Genomic DNA, 18907 nt, shown 5'->3' on the forward strand with positions numbered 1-18907 from the left:
GGCAGAAGATCGTTCGCGGCGCGCGTTTAAGTTATTTAGTATATCGTGCTTCTATCGTGGATTTTAAGTAGACGGCAGAAGCGGCCGGTATGCACTGCATTTTAATTTACACGATCGCCGGGTCAATCCTTCGACCATCAACTGGCTGAACCCAATGTGGGTTACTGTATATGCACGTCATAAATACGCAAATCGTCCCAAGTTCGTTCGTCGATTCGGCCAATTGCACCGGTCAATTTTGAACGATCTTAATCTGGAGCCACGATTGAAATTCATGAAGCATAATCACCGACGAAATTTCCGCGAACGGATTTGCTATCAGTTCGCGATCATGCGCATACATTCCCTTGGTTTATTGTTTAAAACATTAATCAGTAGCCCCGCGGCAATTACAAACATGTCGGGATACTGGTATTATTCTTCGTGTAAAATTAGTTTCGAATATACTGCCAGAGAGATTTTATTGTACGGTCGAAATCGATAAAAGTTTTATAAATTAGTAACGTAAACATTGTGAACGCGGTATACAACGCGGTTGTGGACAAATATCCTATGAAAATCTGTATATTCGAATATAAATATCCTTTATTTTTAATCCGGATGTACTTGAATCTTTTTCACATGTTTTTCCAAGTAATTATCTGGAATTATCTGATATTTAAGCTATATTTTTGAAAAGTTATCAATGTCGTAAAAAATGGCTATGTGTTTCAAAGGACATTATACAGTATGATCAAACAATAGATATTTAAGAAATTGCAAAAAAAAGATAGTAAAATTATTTTCTAATCATCCTTTTGAAAAGGTGACTGACATATCTGGATTAATGATAATACCAGGGAATGTTTAATTCTCTTCTGTTTTGTTAGAAAATTATTACAAGAGAAGCAGGAACTTCGTTAGAAAGATTTATTGAAAAAAGATTATTTGAATAAAAAGAAGATTAAAGGTTTATTGACAAGTTTCCTATATATCTAGATAAAATTGAAGAGAGTCGATAAAAAAATTGCATTTACTGATAACTAGAATTATATCTGAAATTAGTTGACAATTGAAATTTCAGTTTATGACTTGACAAAATTTATGTATCTGAAGTATACGTTTACGCGATGTATTTTCGAAATGTTATGAGAGCAGAGAAGTTTAGTATCTCTCAAAAAAAGGGAGTTCATATCCTGACCTTAAAAATTCTTTCGGCTTAACGGCCAAACAACCTCGCGTTCAGGAGCAAGAAGCAGCAGAGATGAGTATTTTAGGAATGTATAGTATAGTTACAAGTGCGCGCCGTTGTGTCAGCTAGCAAAAATTTATTGTACTTGTGGAAGGCAGTACCGTACAAATTGCTACACGTTGTAATGTCCTGATTTCCAACAAGAACCATGGTGTAGCGTTAATTTAATTTTGTGTATACCGAACCCATGTATTACGGCGGTCAAGAACAGAATTTATTCCCAAATAAAAAATTAACGAGTGAAACAATATGAAACTTCATAAAAAGCTTTAAATTCTATACATTTCCCATTTCAGCTGAGGATCATTTTTGTAAAGCGTAGAAATATAATACATAACGAATTTTTCTTTAATTGAAAACGCAAGAATATCTCATAAATAATAGAAAATATTTTAAAAAATCGTTATTATAGGAATTGTTTGGCTTGAAAAGAGACATTACGCGTTGTATGGTCTAAATCGTCACCGACTCTTTTGATACGATACCGTTTAACTTGATAGATGCTGAATTAGTAACGTCCCAAGGAAAATTTATGTAAATATACACTCGCATTTCAATTTCAATTGTCAACTTCCACATCTACATCTGAAATAAGATCGATACCACCCTACAGACTGTATCTTGCATTCTGCAAAATATCGAAACGAAGAGATCCAAAACGACGATTAAGAACTCGATACACGTCCGCGGCGTGAGTCACGTAAATTTCACGCTGCACCATCTATCTAGTCTGTATACCGGGGAAGCTGCGATTACAGTGAACATTCTAAAATACATCACGCTATGAGATAGAATTTATCCGACTGCACGGGTTGTGCAAACAACAGTGGACACGAATACCTGCTGGCGAGCTGCAGCTGCGTGTGTCCACGTGAAAAAGTGTAAACTGTCCACAGCATGGTGCTACTTATACCTTAAAGGTATATACACGATAACACGACGGCGAGGTTTGATAAGCTCCGGCACGGTGCATTAGACACGCGTCTCGGACGTTTATCTCTGGCACAGGAATTTCCCTTCGACGGTGTAATGTAATCCCCTTTCCCTGTTTGTAGCCTATTTATTTCTTGGAACAAGCCTTTGCCCCTTCTACCTTCTATCCGCCTGTCCACCCACTGCATTTTTTCACGAGCACGCGAACCAGCGTCCGCCAAGTACGTGCCACCTTATTGTAAATCGCGTAAAGCCGCGTCCTAACTGAAGTGACAACGGAGCAACTTTCTGTTGGGGTTCTATGTTTCTTGAAATTGTTACCAGTTGTTGTCCGATACTTCGCCGTGTTCCTTCACGATTCTGGTGGAACTATTTGAAACGTACAAGCAACAGCAGGCAACAAAAAGTTGCTCGTTGTTGTCTTAGCGAGGACGCAGCTTTACGCCAGCCAAATCGATCAACTTCACTTTTTGTCAATTTCTCAATTCCATTAGATAAAGACGACTTTAATGTTCGGTTTGCAAAGAAATAAATTACTTGCTTCCTTGAGCTCGTTTGTTAAAACGGGACGATAGGAACAATAGGAAATTTCAGAAATAATAGTGAATTTCGAAAATAGCGTTTACGATATCACCAATTTTTTCTGCTTTTCAATTTATGGAATTGTTTATTGTGACTTCTGGACGGCTGAAACGTCAACTTGTAGAAACATTTTGTCCACATTGAATCAACATAGTCAAAGGAACGTTCAGTCTGAAAGCGACGTTTGTCCCTAGCAATAAGTTGTCCATACGTAAATGTGTCGAGACAGTCGTCAAACTGTACAAGCACTTGTTTCAGTCGCAACGTGTTGCCGCCTGTTTCTTGCTTCTCTTTGATCTTCGTCATTTGACAGACAACAAGCAGAAACTATTGTTACTAGTAACAGAAACTTGAAAACACACGGAAAAGAATTGACCAACAATTAGCAAGTTTTCAAGAAACATGGAGCATGAACGAAAGACTCCTCGTTGTTGCTTCAGTGAGGGCGCAGCTTAGCGTTGCTCGACTCGGTGTTTACCGAAAAGCATTCATATCCAACGAAGCATTCGTGTGCAAGATAAAACGCGCGCGCCACTAGATCCTGCTGTTTTATGTAATTGATAGATTCAAGCTGATAAACCCGACCTAGATAGAGGCTTTTCGAGCCTCGAGCAAGGAAGCAGCCTCTGCTCGATCTCTTGCCCGACACTGTCAAAGAAAGGAGGCCAGATGAGGCTGTTCCGAAATACCGCCTCTTCTTCCTCGGATTCCATTGATCTGTCGATGGAAGCGTTATTCGGGCCAGAGCGCCCCGAGAAACATACAACAGCAATCCACCTGCATGTTTTTCACGGGAAACACGTTCCACGGTTCGATCGTTAGAGATATACGCTATCAGCGAAAAGTCTGCAATCACGTTTCCAGTTGTTCCTACGCTGAATCTTTGGCTGCTAATTTCCTTATTACTTCGAAGTTAATGCCAGATATCAACGATGATGAATGAGAAGTTGTTAAAAGCGAATGTGCAATATTTTAAATTGGCAGGTGATGTATGTGTAGGAGTGTTATTGTACATTTGAGGACAACGCGTGACTAGTATGTGACATGTAAATTTTGTTCTAACGCTAGAATTACTAAAGTGATTAAAACGATCAGTTCGTAGTTTTTCATAGTAATTTCATTGATTTACTAGAATGCATTTTTGGGAAGTTAACTGATTTTTAGCGGAATATATGAATTAAATATTCGAATGGTTTTTTATAAAGTATTCTAAAGTATTCGTATTTGTCACGATATTACGCGATAATAATATACAAAAGGAATCAATGGCTGATTGAACGTATTGACGATTCGGATGGAATCAAAAGAAATTCATTTTGAATGAAAGAAAAAAGAAACATAAATAAATAAGACAAGATGTGCGATACAAGAAGAAAATACAACTTTAGTAAAGTTTCAAGATTAGGGGGCCAAGGTTAGAGGTCCTGCTATGGGATCTTGAGACCTCAGGTAATCTTCGGTAAAAGAACTCCTAACGCTAGGTAATAATCCTGGCATTCTTACAACCTGAAGTTCAGACTTTGTGGAATTTACTCTTTGATGTTCGGTGCGTCACATTTTCTATGATCTGTTAAATCATCTTTTTAATTTTCAGTAATTCCTTGATTATTTTACTGCTGTATATTTCTTAGAAATAGTAATTTACATAATTGCATTAGATATTCGAGAATTAATGATGAATTTACTGGATCTTCACAAGCTGAGCCATTGTTCTTTACCCTTTCTTTGTTCTTCTCATACTAATATGTATTATTTACATACACGTAAATAAAATTCTTTACATTGTATGGCTTACACGAGTAAAGCTGCTGATGTACATAGCGTGGTAAAGTACAGGTTGCTAATATTTTCGTTTATATATACAAATGTTGATAGTGTATTCTAATTATGCAAATACAGCCGGTAGTTGTTTTACGCTAGATAAGAAATAGTTTCAGTGAAATAAGCAAACAAATGTATTGTTACTTATTTCTCGTATCAAGGTACGCCACGTAATGTATTTCGATTTGAATAATACATATATAACTATGAATTACTATAATAATCGTGAGTAATTTTTTATTTAATAGCAAAACATATTTATTTAAAATAAAATATATCCAGGCCAAGTAGCTTCATAAAATGAAGGAAATTCCGTAAAGACGTTCATCGTGAAGAATTTCAATAAAATTTATACGAATATCAATTTTTACGAATGTCAGTTTCTTACTATTGAACGAAATAGAAGTAGAGGTAGACGCGAAGTTTAATGGAAAATATGTGAAATGGATGAGACGTAATAAACGTAAATAAAAAATTAAGAAATCGCGTCTTCTTCTGTACACGATATAAATATTAAAAACTATCATACACGGTTGATCTAAGAAACTACTTCTATAACTAACGTTGTAAGCATAGGTTTGTCGTATAATATTTTACGTTTATCTTACGTACATACAATAATTAATACTATAAAGTAAAGATTAAATCGATCGTTTCATAAACCTTATCGTGCTTTTTAAATCGCACCATGACAAAGCCTGTTCTGTTATAATACGTAAGAATAATTAACCAAAGTATGCTTTAGATTATTAGATACCAAAAGAACTATGAGATCAAATTATTACGATCTAACACACAACATAATTTGTTTCTTTATTATACTATTTGTACTTTTAAATATATTATACCTATATCCCTAAAGAGCGTATTAAAGTTGTACATTTTATATCCTGTTCTAAAAAGCTTTATAACAGATTAATTTATTCGTGGTAAAAGATTTAATTACACAAATAAATATTTTCAGTATCAAGATTCAATTTTTAGTATTAGAATTTACATAAAAATTAATACCAAATGGAAAATATAACATTCACGTAACAGAACTTTGGCAATCGTTGCTTGTATAGTATGACACTATTCTTTCCAGAATACCAGTAGGTTATTGGCACACATCGGTAAACCAATGAAAGTAAATATGTCCGTAAAACTATGTTCGTACTAGCTTTTCCTATTTCCTGATGAACATAAAATAAGGTTGTAGACCCGTGATCCTACCGTTCGAAGTCATACGTTACTTCGCCATGGAACGAAACAACCTCGGTATCGACCGGCTTTCTTTATTCATGACCCGTATATCCAGCTCCCAAAATATTTTCTTGTAAAATAATGATAATATCAACCCCGTTACTGTTCAAAATGTCACGTTGCTCCATCGATCCCAACGCTAGATAAACAACTTGATTACAACGAAACCTGAAAATAGCCTGTTCTCCTATCATAACGAAAATGTAGTCTCAACAAACATAACTCAACAGTAAAAGTAGTATCGACTAAATTTTCTACCAGCTGTTTACATTCAATTACTCCATTAAATCGTTCCATTAAAAATTCGAAATTATATATAAATATGATTATAAAACTGCGACTTTTAAGAAGCATCTATCCAGAAACAGACTACGGGAGTATTAATCTATTAACCCTTTGCATTCCGAATTTTATTTCAATTTCGTTACCAGCAGCTCCCAACGCTTTCAAGTGTTTTGTTTGAAATTTACTTTAACTAAAAAATATGACAATTTAAATAAATAAAGGAAGAAACAAATTCACTTAAATACCAGTTTTATTCACACTATTGTTGTATTTTGTAATTTTTAAGTGTATGATGTATCTTGAAACAATTTCCAGGACGCAATCTTAGTTTTCTTTCGCATGTTTCACAAAAAAAAAGTAGGACTGAAAGAAAGTCGAGTGGGATTCGACAAAGGAGCTCCTGAGATAAAAACTGATGTCGAATCCCATTGCAAAGGGTTAAACTTCTTTCGAAGACACAAATATATCTATATACAATGTAGATTCGCAGATAACCGAGGCTATAACTGGGATCGGTTAAAGCTAATAAATAAGAAAAAATCCACAAGTTTGTAAGATTGCTGCGTCGTTTTCATCGAACGAGACTGACGAGATAAGCCGCTTGAACTACCCCGAGGCGCAAAATTTGGAAGCGTCCCATCTTCATTTCCCCTAAGAGCGTTCCGCGCGCGTGGATGAAACCTCCACGTAAAATAAATTCCATCCGGGAAAATGAAGAAATCGTAACCTGTCGTAATTATTCTACCGTTGATCGTAGTCGAATTTACACCGATGATCTTTGAAAATTGCCGATAACTGAGAAGATAGAGAGATCAACCCCTAACTGCTGTTAAATAACCATCTGTCACTGGAACGTTTTTCGATTAGTCTTTACTTCGATCGAGCGAAATATTTACGAAGAACGGCTTCTTCTCGAGGTATAAGAGTCCTCTCTTACCGTTCTAACGAATTTTCAACATGGTCGCTTCGGGATTAAGAAGGAAAGGGCCAGAAGACCGTTTAAAGGGAGAAGTTTCCGTGAAAGACTTTCACGTGCACACGGTGTTGCTGTCAGTGACGTTGGTGTCCTCGTTCGGAATATATCGTGGCTGTCCTTTTCTTATTGCTTTCTGTCGTCCTTTCTCCTTTGTTCTTTTCACGGAAGTCTCGCACGGCGGAACTGACTGGAAGATGGCCACGTCAAAAGAAATAAACGTTGATTTTACGCACGACCGCCCACCGTACTTCGTTCGCGCGCGTTCAACAGGACAAAATCTTCGCTTTATGGTAAATAATTTTCAATGTTTACCCAACCGTGTACCGAGTTGCCGAAACACGATGTTTTCGCACCATGTGTATACTCGATACGCGCATGGCTATTGGTAACTGGTATCGCGGTAATAGCCACCGTGCTGGTAAACATTACTTTACAATGCACGGATTGCACCTCACTCACGCTAACCATTCCCGCTAACAAATCATCCTGGGAATACGCCGTTTTTCATCGATAACTTGCAACGATTCGTCCCCGTACGTGTATACATTTTCGACGACGAAATTACATTTTGTTTATCGCGACCGGACGTAAACGCGGCTTCGTGTTGAAACGTTGTCCCGTGTGTATACGCTTCAAGTGATGTTTGATGGCGTTTCGTTTTTTCCTCCTGTCTTTTGTAATTTCTAATTTTTAAACTTATTATTACTATCGTGTGATATCATTTAGTTCGAGGAATAATCTTGAATAATATTAGAAGAGATTAAATAAAACGATTACCGAATGCTTGGAGACAACGTTGTAAGTAGCATCGATTTACGAGAATCAAACATTATTGTACGACAGTTTCATCTTTTGTAACAAGTAAACTAGAATACATGTTCAAAAATACTGTTTCTTTGTACAAGGTGTTTTTTCGATGAATTAGCTTCGTATTCCGCTTGGCCGAATAAATTATTATCTGAATATCTTTGTTTTATAGCGAAAGAAATATAGTAATATACGAGAGAAATCTGACATTAATTTTAATCTTGTTTAATTTACTTCCATTATATTATATCCTATTATTTCTCTCTCTCTCTCTCTCTCTCTCTCTCTCTCTCTCTCTCTCGTAATCATAATTTCAAAGAATTTTCCTACCAGCAGCATATTCGGTTCTTTTTTTCTTTCCACGTATCCTTCGTTGCGTATTTAAAAGAACGAGAGAAGTAAAGCTCGAAATAGATGGAAAATACAAATTCCCGTATCGCGTATTCAACTGCTATCGGAACTATTTCCAAGCGTCAAAGATATCGCGAAAAATCCGAAATACATTTAAAAGTAAATTCCGGATTTCAGGCGACTTCTCCATACAATTCTTTCCGCCTTTGCTTCAGCATATAGGTGGCTCCCACCCCCACCTCCCACTGGAATTTCACTAGAGTGAAGAATTCCTACTTTTTTTCTTCCCCTCTAAAGGATACTTCACCTTGATCCAGACAGTTCCAACGAAAAGTGGTTGATCGATGGATTCGAGTTCTCGCCTACCAGAGGACCTCGTCTTACCCTAACTCTGGGGAAAACTTAAGGCAGGACGACATCGGGCAAAATTTACGATCCTTTGAATCGCGCAACCGAGAAGACTTATCCGGTCTCTCGTCTGCGTCAACCTTCTCCGAGTGCTATGGTTGAGCTACAGTGAAACTTTTATGATATTCTATGGATTTTGATTAAATTTCATCGAGGATGCGAGCTTAATTTTATGCGCAAGAGGAAATAACCCAGTGCAGCTTTTTACCGTCAAATCTGATACAATATTTATAAATGCGTGTGGCTCAGCTTCATTTTCTTTGAAAACATTTATCTTTAATAGAGAAACTTATGGAGATGCGTTTTGCAAATGTTTATTTTATTTAAGCGATAGAAATTAACGATATGTTGTATTTTAATATTGTGATAAATCCAATGTTTGAGAAAATATGAAAAGAAAGATTGAAAAGCTGTAAGGTCGAAGAACTGTATAAGTTTCATTGACAAATTATGATCCTTTAACATTCTTACTGTTAATTGCTGAAAATAATTATTTAATTCATTTCATCATCTACTTACCTCCTTGTTATTATTTTACATTATACAACGCTATGTTAAAACAATATATACCTGCAAGCATCAAATAATAATTTGACGCGTGTGTTTAAAAGTTAACAGCGAAGCAACGTTGTAATGACTTAAATCTAATTATTGCAAAGTGCTTTGCGAGGTCTCGGAGGTATTTAAAGGATTATTTTTTTATTCCTCGATTGTTGGAACTTGTATAAAATTTATTATCTTGCAGGTTACAGAGGAAAGAACTTTCGCCAGTTTTTCATTTATGCAAATACGTAGCAGGTGTTCAAAGATTCTTTTACTGCCCGCATACCAGGGATTTCCCAGTTTCATGAATTTTCGTGTAAATTTGTGCTGGCGTCGTTGTACCAGCGTTTTTACAAGTTTCGTTAAACGAAGCCACAACTCCGATTCTTCTACTCGGCTCGGTTGCCGTTCTTTTCAAGATAAACGATTTCTTTTCCTCTCAATGACGCGCATTCACTGTTACTGTTATAACGTATATGAAAATGTCTGTCGCTTTTACGAAATACACTACGTTCTTTCTTTCCTTCATTTTGTAAAACGCTTTGGCAAAATTATCGTACAAACGGCCACCGTGTTGAGTTTCTTTCTTCTTACTGAAGTAACATTTCTACATTACGTTGATGAACTTTATACGAAATTCTTGATATTATGGCATTGTACTTTGTTAAAGGTTCGCGAATTGCTTGCGAATGTTTCATTTTCTTTCTGAAATAAATTATGTACACGTATATACCTATTTCTACGTTCTATAACCTTCTTTCTACAATTGATATTATGGTATTACAGTTTCAATTTTTAACAACATCGCTACGGGATTGGTCCTTTTCCTCTGACATGGCTCTTTGTTTTAACTTTATTCGCTATATATATATATATATATATATATATATATATATATATATATATGTATGTATGTATGTATTCGCTGTACGATATGCTGCACGATGCTATAGAATATAAGATATGTTTCGGATATTGGTTTCAAACCAACCGCTCTGTGCAAAATTCCGGAAATTACTGTCTATTCTTTCTATTTAATCAATATCCCAGATATAATATGGTTAAAAATCAAACGCTTTGTAAAACTTCCATCGCGATGAACGTTGCCTTTTAAACCCTAGCTGTCAAAAACTCTGCAATTCCCGATAATTCAGACATTGATCTTTTTAAATACGTTGTCAATTCTGATATTCTAGCAGGTAATTAATTATAAGGGACGATTGTCAAAGATTTGATAAATATTTATGATATGCCAAATGTATAGCATTTATAAATTTATAACAGAAGTAAAGGTAGATGAACGAAAAGTAAATGAATACAGTTCGTTAAAGATAGATTGAATGAACAATTCGAAACTGACAAATCGTTGGAACTGAATCAAAGAATAGAATAACCGAGAAAAGGAGAAGATCTTTTAATTAGTCGTTTCAATACATCGACGAGAGAGAAAAATAGGTCTGTTAGATATAACTACGTGTTTGAGTAAAATCAATGTTCCCTATCAGACTCTTCGCGGTATCCAACGCATATTCTTGTTTAAGTACCTGAATCTTAATTAATTCGAAGTTAAGTGTATACTTTACTCCTACTACCCATTATAATTAGATCCCTAAACCTTAAGTTAGCTAAACACTCCAATTTAGGCTTAAATTAATTTCATATGCCTAAGTTAATTCCGAGCCAGTTTTGAATTAGATATTCGGCTAAAGTCGATGCTTATCTAGAATTAGTACCTGAACTAGTTTTGAACTGTATATCTGAAACCTAATTCCGATAATTACATAACCCAAATATATCACTTCTGTAACGCCACTCTAACGCTATATCATTTTTTCTAATTCGCAGCTATTTCGCTTTATTTCCTCTGTTCTTTATCAATCACAAAATTATATCTATACAACAAAATTATATTCTACTTGAAGGAGATGACTTATTTGATTGTTCTTTTTTTGTTTAATCCATACGTTTCGAGTGGTTTCAAAAATTATATTTCATCGTAAGAGCCATAATTTCTCATTAGATAATTAATTTCTCATAGTATTTGTAATTATTGGTGATCGCGTAGAATTACGTATATTCATAATTTAAATGTAACAACGTGGAATTGACAGTTTTGTGTCACGGGAAGAATGATCGAGGATGAGAAATAAAAAACATTGGAAAAATTAGATCTCTCGTGGTCACTTTAGGACGTGTAGACTTATCCCCTGAGATTACCGCTTTAAAGAATACAAATTTTCATAATATGGAATATGCTGTGTAAAGTAACCACAGCAGAAGATTTCAGAACAAAAGTGAAATTCAAGCAAGTTTTAATATTACTCGAGAAACCGGATTATTCTTGGATACGGTAAAGCGTAGATAAGCAGCTGTTGGATTACATGGCCGACTTGCAATACAGAAACCATTCTCAAAGGCAAGGAACAGAAAATTGAACTAAGATGCATAAGAATTGGATTTTACAAAAATGTGATTTATGAACCGACGAATTCCCAATTGTTTTGGAAACGAATTTTCATATGTAGATGCAATTAGGAAAGAACGTTGCAATGATATATCGTATTTGTTGTAAAATCATTGAAGAAATACTTAGGAAAAGGAATGGCAAATTCTTATGAAACAGACAAATATAGACAAAATTATATTTATTACCATTTAATTCATTCGTTTCTTTTCTGCATCATACATATAAATTTCAAACGTCCGTTTCTGCTTGCTAATTAAAACAACCCGATTTCCTTCCTTGTCAAATAAACAATTTCATATTTTTAAACAATAAATAAGCTTCCGCCATCCGTAAGCCATCTCTACATTACGTAACAACGTAACGAATTAAACGTTCGTATCATCATGCTGAAATCCGCCATTTTCATATCACAACGCGGCGTTATGTAATTCGCATTCGCTAACAACGTATTCACGAATATTGATAAAAGACGAAAAATGATCAATAGCAGACGAGTTAATCCCCACGGTAAGCTCGGAATAATTAAAAACGATAACGCGATTACCGACGAATTTGCGATCGTTTCGTAGCAATCGACACGCCGATTAAAGACTCGTCCCGACGCAATTATTTCCCCGCTTATCAGGAATTATCAGAAGCGGTTTAAGTGCTGTTGACCGGGTAGGTGAAAAATCTTTGCCGAAAACTGGAAGAAAATCCCGAACGAGGATATCACGCGAAACGTGAAAACCTATGAGAAAATGTTTTACAGAGGAATCGGTGTTGGGGAACGTCGCGATAAAAGAGTCGCTGACTCGCGCCATGCCAAACATGGTAATCGTCTCGGGATAGCCTGCCTAAAAGAGAACGCGGACAACGAAGCTTTTTACCGTGCACTTCCGCCGCATTTGCATCGTGGACGGAGATGTTACCGAATCATAGCCGAATATCATTAGAAACGACACGATTCCCGCCACGATAAACCAGCGACCGTGTTCTATGTAGTACAGTCCTGTTCAATAGAATCAGAACACCTGCTGGTTTCATACGAAACGTGTCAATTAATGCCCACTATCAAGGAAACGATTAATCGATGAAAATTTGGTATTCATGCAGTATCGTGATATAATACATGTACGTTAAAATTGGCTAAAACTATTTGCAAGAATTACAATAACATAGCGAATCGTAATTCTGCTTTCCATTAAAATGTCTTATCCATCACGTTAGAACCGAAGAAAATTTATTATCTTCGAACTATTTTTGTTTTCCATCGATTGATTAAAAATATAACAGTCGTTATTTCATAGCAGCGTGTGAAAGACACGATGTGAAATCGTTCGTGACACGCATGGAACACAAAACAAATAAAAATACAAATAACAATATAAATGTTTAAATTGATAAAAATACCGATCGGAAGATACGACAAATATAGACAAGGAAATCATTCATTTTATTATACAAAGTTCGTGTAATTGTTATCACAATATTGAGTGTATTGCTCTTTTATAATTTAACGCTCGAAACGGAGCGATAATTCTTAAAGGCTCTGATAATATCTTACTGAGTTGTCAAACTGACTTAAGTTACTCTGAGTGTCTTAATACTTCTGAACGTGCGTGTATAACTATCGATCCAGCGTACGATCGTTGGTGCCGAACGAACATTCTAGCCAAAAATACCGCTGTCTAGAACGATAACGACTCGTCGATGGTTCTCTCCATTGTTTGGTTGCTGAGTACGATGTGTACTCTCGTTTATATTCACGCGGTCGGTGGTAAGTCCGTTGTTAGCGACTGCTATAAAAGTTACGAACGTATTAGAGGATGGAAAAGCACGAGCACGCTTCAACGTGTACCGCTGGTGAGTTACGTAGTTTGCGTAACCCGTGTTTCTGTTATGGACAACGATAGAGGAAACGTGGCGAAGGTATTACTTTTTGGTGGCGTTAGTTTTTGTAGCTACGATACGCTACTTTTTTTCAGATGCGATTGCTTTTTTTAATGGAACCACATGTTCCTTTTTTGATTCCCGTTTCCTCTATGGTCCTTTGGTTTATTTTCTAGATAATAGGAGTGCTTTTCGTATTTCGTGATTCTCGTTTTTTCCTTCTTTTCCTATTAATTTCCTGATTATTAAGTATAGCAGTGTATTATTACATAATAGCGATGTGGACCAGAATCACCTGTTTTATTTTTCATCTGGTTTCCTTTCTGAAACTTTGGTTTAGTCTGTGGCTAGTAGATGAAGTACTTTTGTATTTTGCGTTTGTCTTCTTACTTTGGTATTAATTTTCCGATTATTCAGCGTGCGAATACATTATCACGTGTTTCCTTTTCCATCTGACTTTTATGGTTTTGCGTTTTATATTTTGAATGTTTACCTTGGTGTTAATGCATTATATTTTTTGTTATAAGAGTGGTATAAATGCGATTGTTTAGCAGATAGAAGCGACGCAAAGGATATTGGTAATAAAATACAGAAACTAAGCGATGGAATATGTAATATAAAGATACAAAGTGTAAACGTATAAAAACAAATTCATTGATCTGACAAAAATATTTAAAATATTAATGATTCATGTTTTCCAACTACCGGTAGCTTTTATAAAACAGACATTCGGACGTGTCGCTGTCCGATGATAAACATTTTGTTCGTTTTATTATCTCCTTTATAACACTCGTAACTTTATGACATTTAAAATAAAACTGTACAAATAAATACAGAATTTTCCTGTCGTAACGTTAAATTATCGACTCGTCGTGTAAGTAACGAAGTATCCATGTTGTTGACGGGTGAAACATCGAATTCTGCGAAAGCACTTTCTCGTCAGGCTAAATTATTCCGTGTTTTCTGCTATTCACCGCAACTAAAACACTAAAAGCGTCGAGTGAATAATCTTCTCGCGAAATTGCTTCGACGTCGGAAAGGGCGAGAAGAAAAAAGAAATCGAAGAAAGTGCCCAACGACGACACAGCGTGTAAAAAGGTGCGTTCGTTGACGAGAGGGTAGCGAGAAACGATGTTTTCTCACGTCGATCGGTTTCCCTATCCGTACGTTTGTCTCTCAATCCAGAGAACCAATTTGCTCGCTTTAGCTATTGGCTGGTCTTCTTAAATCACTCGAAACTCGTCTTGGAATTTTCATCCGTTTAACGCGGAATCCTCGTGAAAGCGTAGCGACGTAAACTGGGTGGACAATGGGAACATCTCTGACCTATATACTCTTTGGTTGAGTAATGAGAAAAGATACGGTCGAGTATTTTCATCGAAGAGAAAACGCTTGTCGTTAGTGCTCAGCCGATAGAAGCAAATCGATCGATATCGTTCTTAATTTTACTGCGATTGCCTAAGTGATATACCAAATAAATTTCTATTCGAAGCGTCATTTGGCATATTTTTCGTGTAGAGGTGTGCTTTTACGATTGGCCGAACGATTTCCACGTTACAAAAATACGACCCGATCCTCCATTGGTCTCATTTCACACACGAACCTCTAACGAAACTGTCGCTTCGTTTTACCTAGTTTCCCTTCGGTTCTAACCATCCGCCGGGCAAATATTTTTTCAAAACATTTACCACGCCAGAGCGTAGAGGAATATTCTTCAATATTTACGAACCTCCGACATACAAACGCTTCAACTCTCGAAAACGCGATTCATTGCTGCACTATGACGCGCAAAGAATTATGATACCATTCGCGGAATGCCGAGCTCGAAGGAAAATCGTGTCGCGATTAAGGATTTCGGTTTTGGAAAGCAGCCATTAATCGGTGCATCCATTGATTAATTAATTAATTGCAAAACATAAACGGCTTATCGGCTCACTGGATCTGCAATGTTTGATCCATAATTATTTAAGTGAAAATTTCTTTCTACGTATTACAATAATTTCAGTTGTTGTTTTCAGTTTTAAAAGTTGCACGAGTCACTGAATTCTTTATGGCACAAAGTAGCTGTAGCTTATAAAGAAAGCATTCTTAATCCTTGCTCCGCTTTAACACATTGGAATAAATGATGATTCTATTTCAAGAACTTTAGTTTTCTAAAGAGAATTCTTTCGAAAATAAAGCATTAATTCTTCGAGCTCTTATTAAAGCTGTTTATCTGTCCGTGAAAAAATATCCTCTTAGAAAGTCATGCGATTAAAACGCACGCGTGAATTCTTTTAGAGATCTACGACGAATACGTATCAGTTTCGATGAAGAAAAAAGCAATTGTGTAATTTACATACCAAAATTTCCTACCCAGCTGTCGTTATAAACATCTCCGTAATACGTTTACATTCCCGTGGCACATTCTCAACAACCCAAACGATATTTCGAAATGATCCAGTTTCGAACAATGAATTATCGTGCCTACTCTGGCAGAAGACACGCTCTCGAAAGTTGGAGATGTCGAACTGAACTTGGAAAGGGAAAAATATTCGAGAATGAAATTCCACGCGAGATCCAATCGTGACGAGGGAAGGGCGAAAATTCGCGGAACTCTTAAGCGAATTCACAGCCAGATTTAATTCGAGCGCACACAAGCACACAAGATACGAAGGATTCTGTCCGCGCAACGTTCTAATTCCCTGATGCATTACGCGGTACATTGTTGACGCAACGACTACCAACCGGTGTCATAACAACAGCGAGTAACGTTTGCACACGCCGAGATACACAGTGGCGTGTCAGTTTCTGGCCAAATAGATTTCTCGTTTTATATTCCAAAAGTGATGATATTTTAAAGAATTTTTAAAAAATATTATACGACTATACAGCGGCGTTTGCTTATTATTCTATATTTTCTTTTACTTGTCATATCCTTGCGCGCAACGTTATTTCAAATTCTTTCGAATATCGCTTTCCGAATATAAACTTAAAGATTTATTCTGACCGGAAATTTTTCCACGTCACTGTATCATGTATAGCTTGCGTTGCATACTTCTCTGCGTGATTTTTCCACTTACTTTTCTTTTCTTTTTTCTCGCCTCTCCTCCTTTCCAGGGTTTCTTCAATTCCCGCCACTTGGTCGCGGTTCGTGGTGGTTCTCGATGAAAGCGTTTGTTAAGCGAAAGAGGGTTGCTTTGAACACCGATGGAACGCCGCGCGTGTTCGTGCAAACGGCGCAGTGTGAACTTCGCGTGATTGCCGGCAATAATGATTTCCCCGTGTCCTACTACCCACCACGCCCCTCTCTCGCCACACGTTTTTCCCTCTTCCAGATCAGGTTGCACAGATGATACCGATAGGCTGATTACTTCCGGATAATAAGGAGTCAACGATGTAATTGGTGGCACGGTTATTTCGACTAGTGCTTCCTTCCCTTTCCTTTCTTTTTTTTTTTTTTTTTTTTCGTTATCCGATTTTAATCGGTTAAGTACTTACGTTTGGGTAATTGTGCTAGTTATTTCTGTTCAAGGGCTGCGAGATAGGGCGCACGATTTAACTTCCCAGTTCGTTGGTCGTTGAATTCTTGGGGAGAGAAGTATGCGAGGACTGAACTAGATGTTTTCGTCAATTTTCCATTAGTCGAGATTTATTTAATTTGATGGAAATTCTCGGGATTAATGGAAACTGTACGAATAACGCTAATTATTTTAATAAATATTATTAGTACTGTTCTTCGTGGAAAGTTTAAGCATTGGAAGGTCATTGCAAAGGAGTATTAACACTCCATAGACAGACGTATATTTTTCTATACTCCGTAGACAAACTTAGTCGTTTATGTCGAAACCAAAACTATTTTACGATTCGTGGCTTTCAAAATATTTGCTAGAATTCTTAGATATAAATCATTACCTCTACTATATTATACAATGATTTAAATACTTATCATTCTTTCGTTAAAAATCAAAGTTGCATGGAAAGAAATACAAAAGTGAATTTTCGTTTACTTAATCCACGACCCAGTTTGCCTACGAATACTTAAGCTAACAAATACCTGTAGAAAAATTAACGAAGAGGAGATTCATTTCAAAGGTAAAATACCTACCTGTTATAGTATCTTCCTCTACTACTTTTTGTTTCAATAAAATTGCGATACTTGTTTAATAAACAAATCACAAAATGAGCTGCACAAAAGCCACATCGATTGAATGGAAAAGTAAAGAGAAGCGTGTAGAATGTTACAATTTTGGAATTTGCGCATATTTATGTTCTCGCAATGACTAAATTTATAAAAGTAAGTAGTCGTTTCTTTGAAAATCCAATACTAACTATTCAATATTAATTACGTACCCAAATAGAGAAATTGGAGATCTACACAAAGTGAAGCTAATCATTTTATCTGAAATAAGAGTCCGAACGAGGACTGACGATAAATATCAAACACACGCTATCAACAAGGCAATAATATCGCATAAACATATAGTACTTATGGCATTACGTACTGTGCGGCTATTTGCTCGCTGGAAATTGTACAGTTTCCGGAAAGTTAATTCTATCACTACTATTCTCAATGTAAATGTTTCGAAATGCGATTTGACGTTTTACTTCAGCCAACGACATCGACCTTTCTCGTAGTCAGACTGGCGAACGCACATACCCAGAACGGGAATATAGGCGCGTACGAAAATGAGGCGAGGGGAAATTTCATTTTCCCAGGCCGAGCGAAGGCGCGGTGAAATCATATCAGGTACCAGGCACCGTCGATGTTGCCGCACGTCGTGTGGATTTGGCACACCACTCTGCGTTTTACATGAAAACCTGTGGAACGCCAGCAAATTGATTTTAAACCAAAAATATCCTCATCGTGAATTTCGACTTCCTAATAGCGGCTTTAAATCGCGTGCACTCTGATGATGAGATCTTACAATTGATTCTTAAAAAGTTTCGATCATTTTTCTTCGTATTTCATTACAACAAAATTTCACGTTGTTTATAATATTACACTGTTTTGTGTGTGTGTGTGTGTATGTGTGTGTGTTACAGAGAAGAATTGTTTCGTATGTCGTGAATAAGAATAACAAAACAGTTCCGATAAATACGAAAATAAACGTAAATCATAGAGGAGTTTGCAAATACAAGATTATGTCTATCATTTCATTAGAATTCATATTTCTATCGTGCTATGAGATTAATTGCAGGTTATTAGTGGTGACATTAATTGATGGCTCTGAGAAAGGGAAACTTTATTATAATTCATACTATAAAATTAATTATATGTCATTAACGATGATTTTAATTGATGATTCTAAACAAGTTTTAAAACTCCGATTTGTATTTAAACTCTAAAGTAGACGAATATCTTTTACAAAGTTTCAACAAAAGTATACGATAAAACACATTTTGA

At 36.2% G+C, this 18907-nt stretch overlaps 1 protein-coding gene across 5 annotated transcripts in view; it reads right to left on the reverse strand.

Moving 5' to 3' along the window:
• Positions 1–18907, reverse strand: part of LOC141445772 (uncharacterized) — a 109720-nt gene that overhangs the window by 34571 nt on the left and 56242 nt on the right. The window contains exon 4 of one of the 5 annotated variants that reach the window (XM_074111750.1): positions 14137–14508. The exons of 3 other annotated variants lie outside the window; for them this stretch is intronic. In XM_074111750.1, coding sequence (XP_073967851.1) covers positions 14466–14508 — 43 coding nt within the window. In that variant the 3' untranslated portion in view covers positions 14137–14465. Of the gene's footprint in view, positions 1–14136; positions 14509–16003; positions 18322–18907 lie in introns of those variants that run through there. One more of the 5 variants, XM_074111745.1, reaches the window with a different exon arrangement.

This window comes from Bombus fervidus, chromosome 1 (genome assembly GCF_041682495.2).
Source record: "Bombus fervidus isolate BK054 chromosome 1, iyBomFerv1, whole genome shotgun sequence".
Classification (NCBI taxonomy): Eukaryota; Metazoa; Arthropoda; class Insecta; order Hymenoptera; family Apidae; genus Bombus; species Bombus fervidus.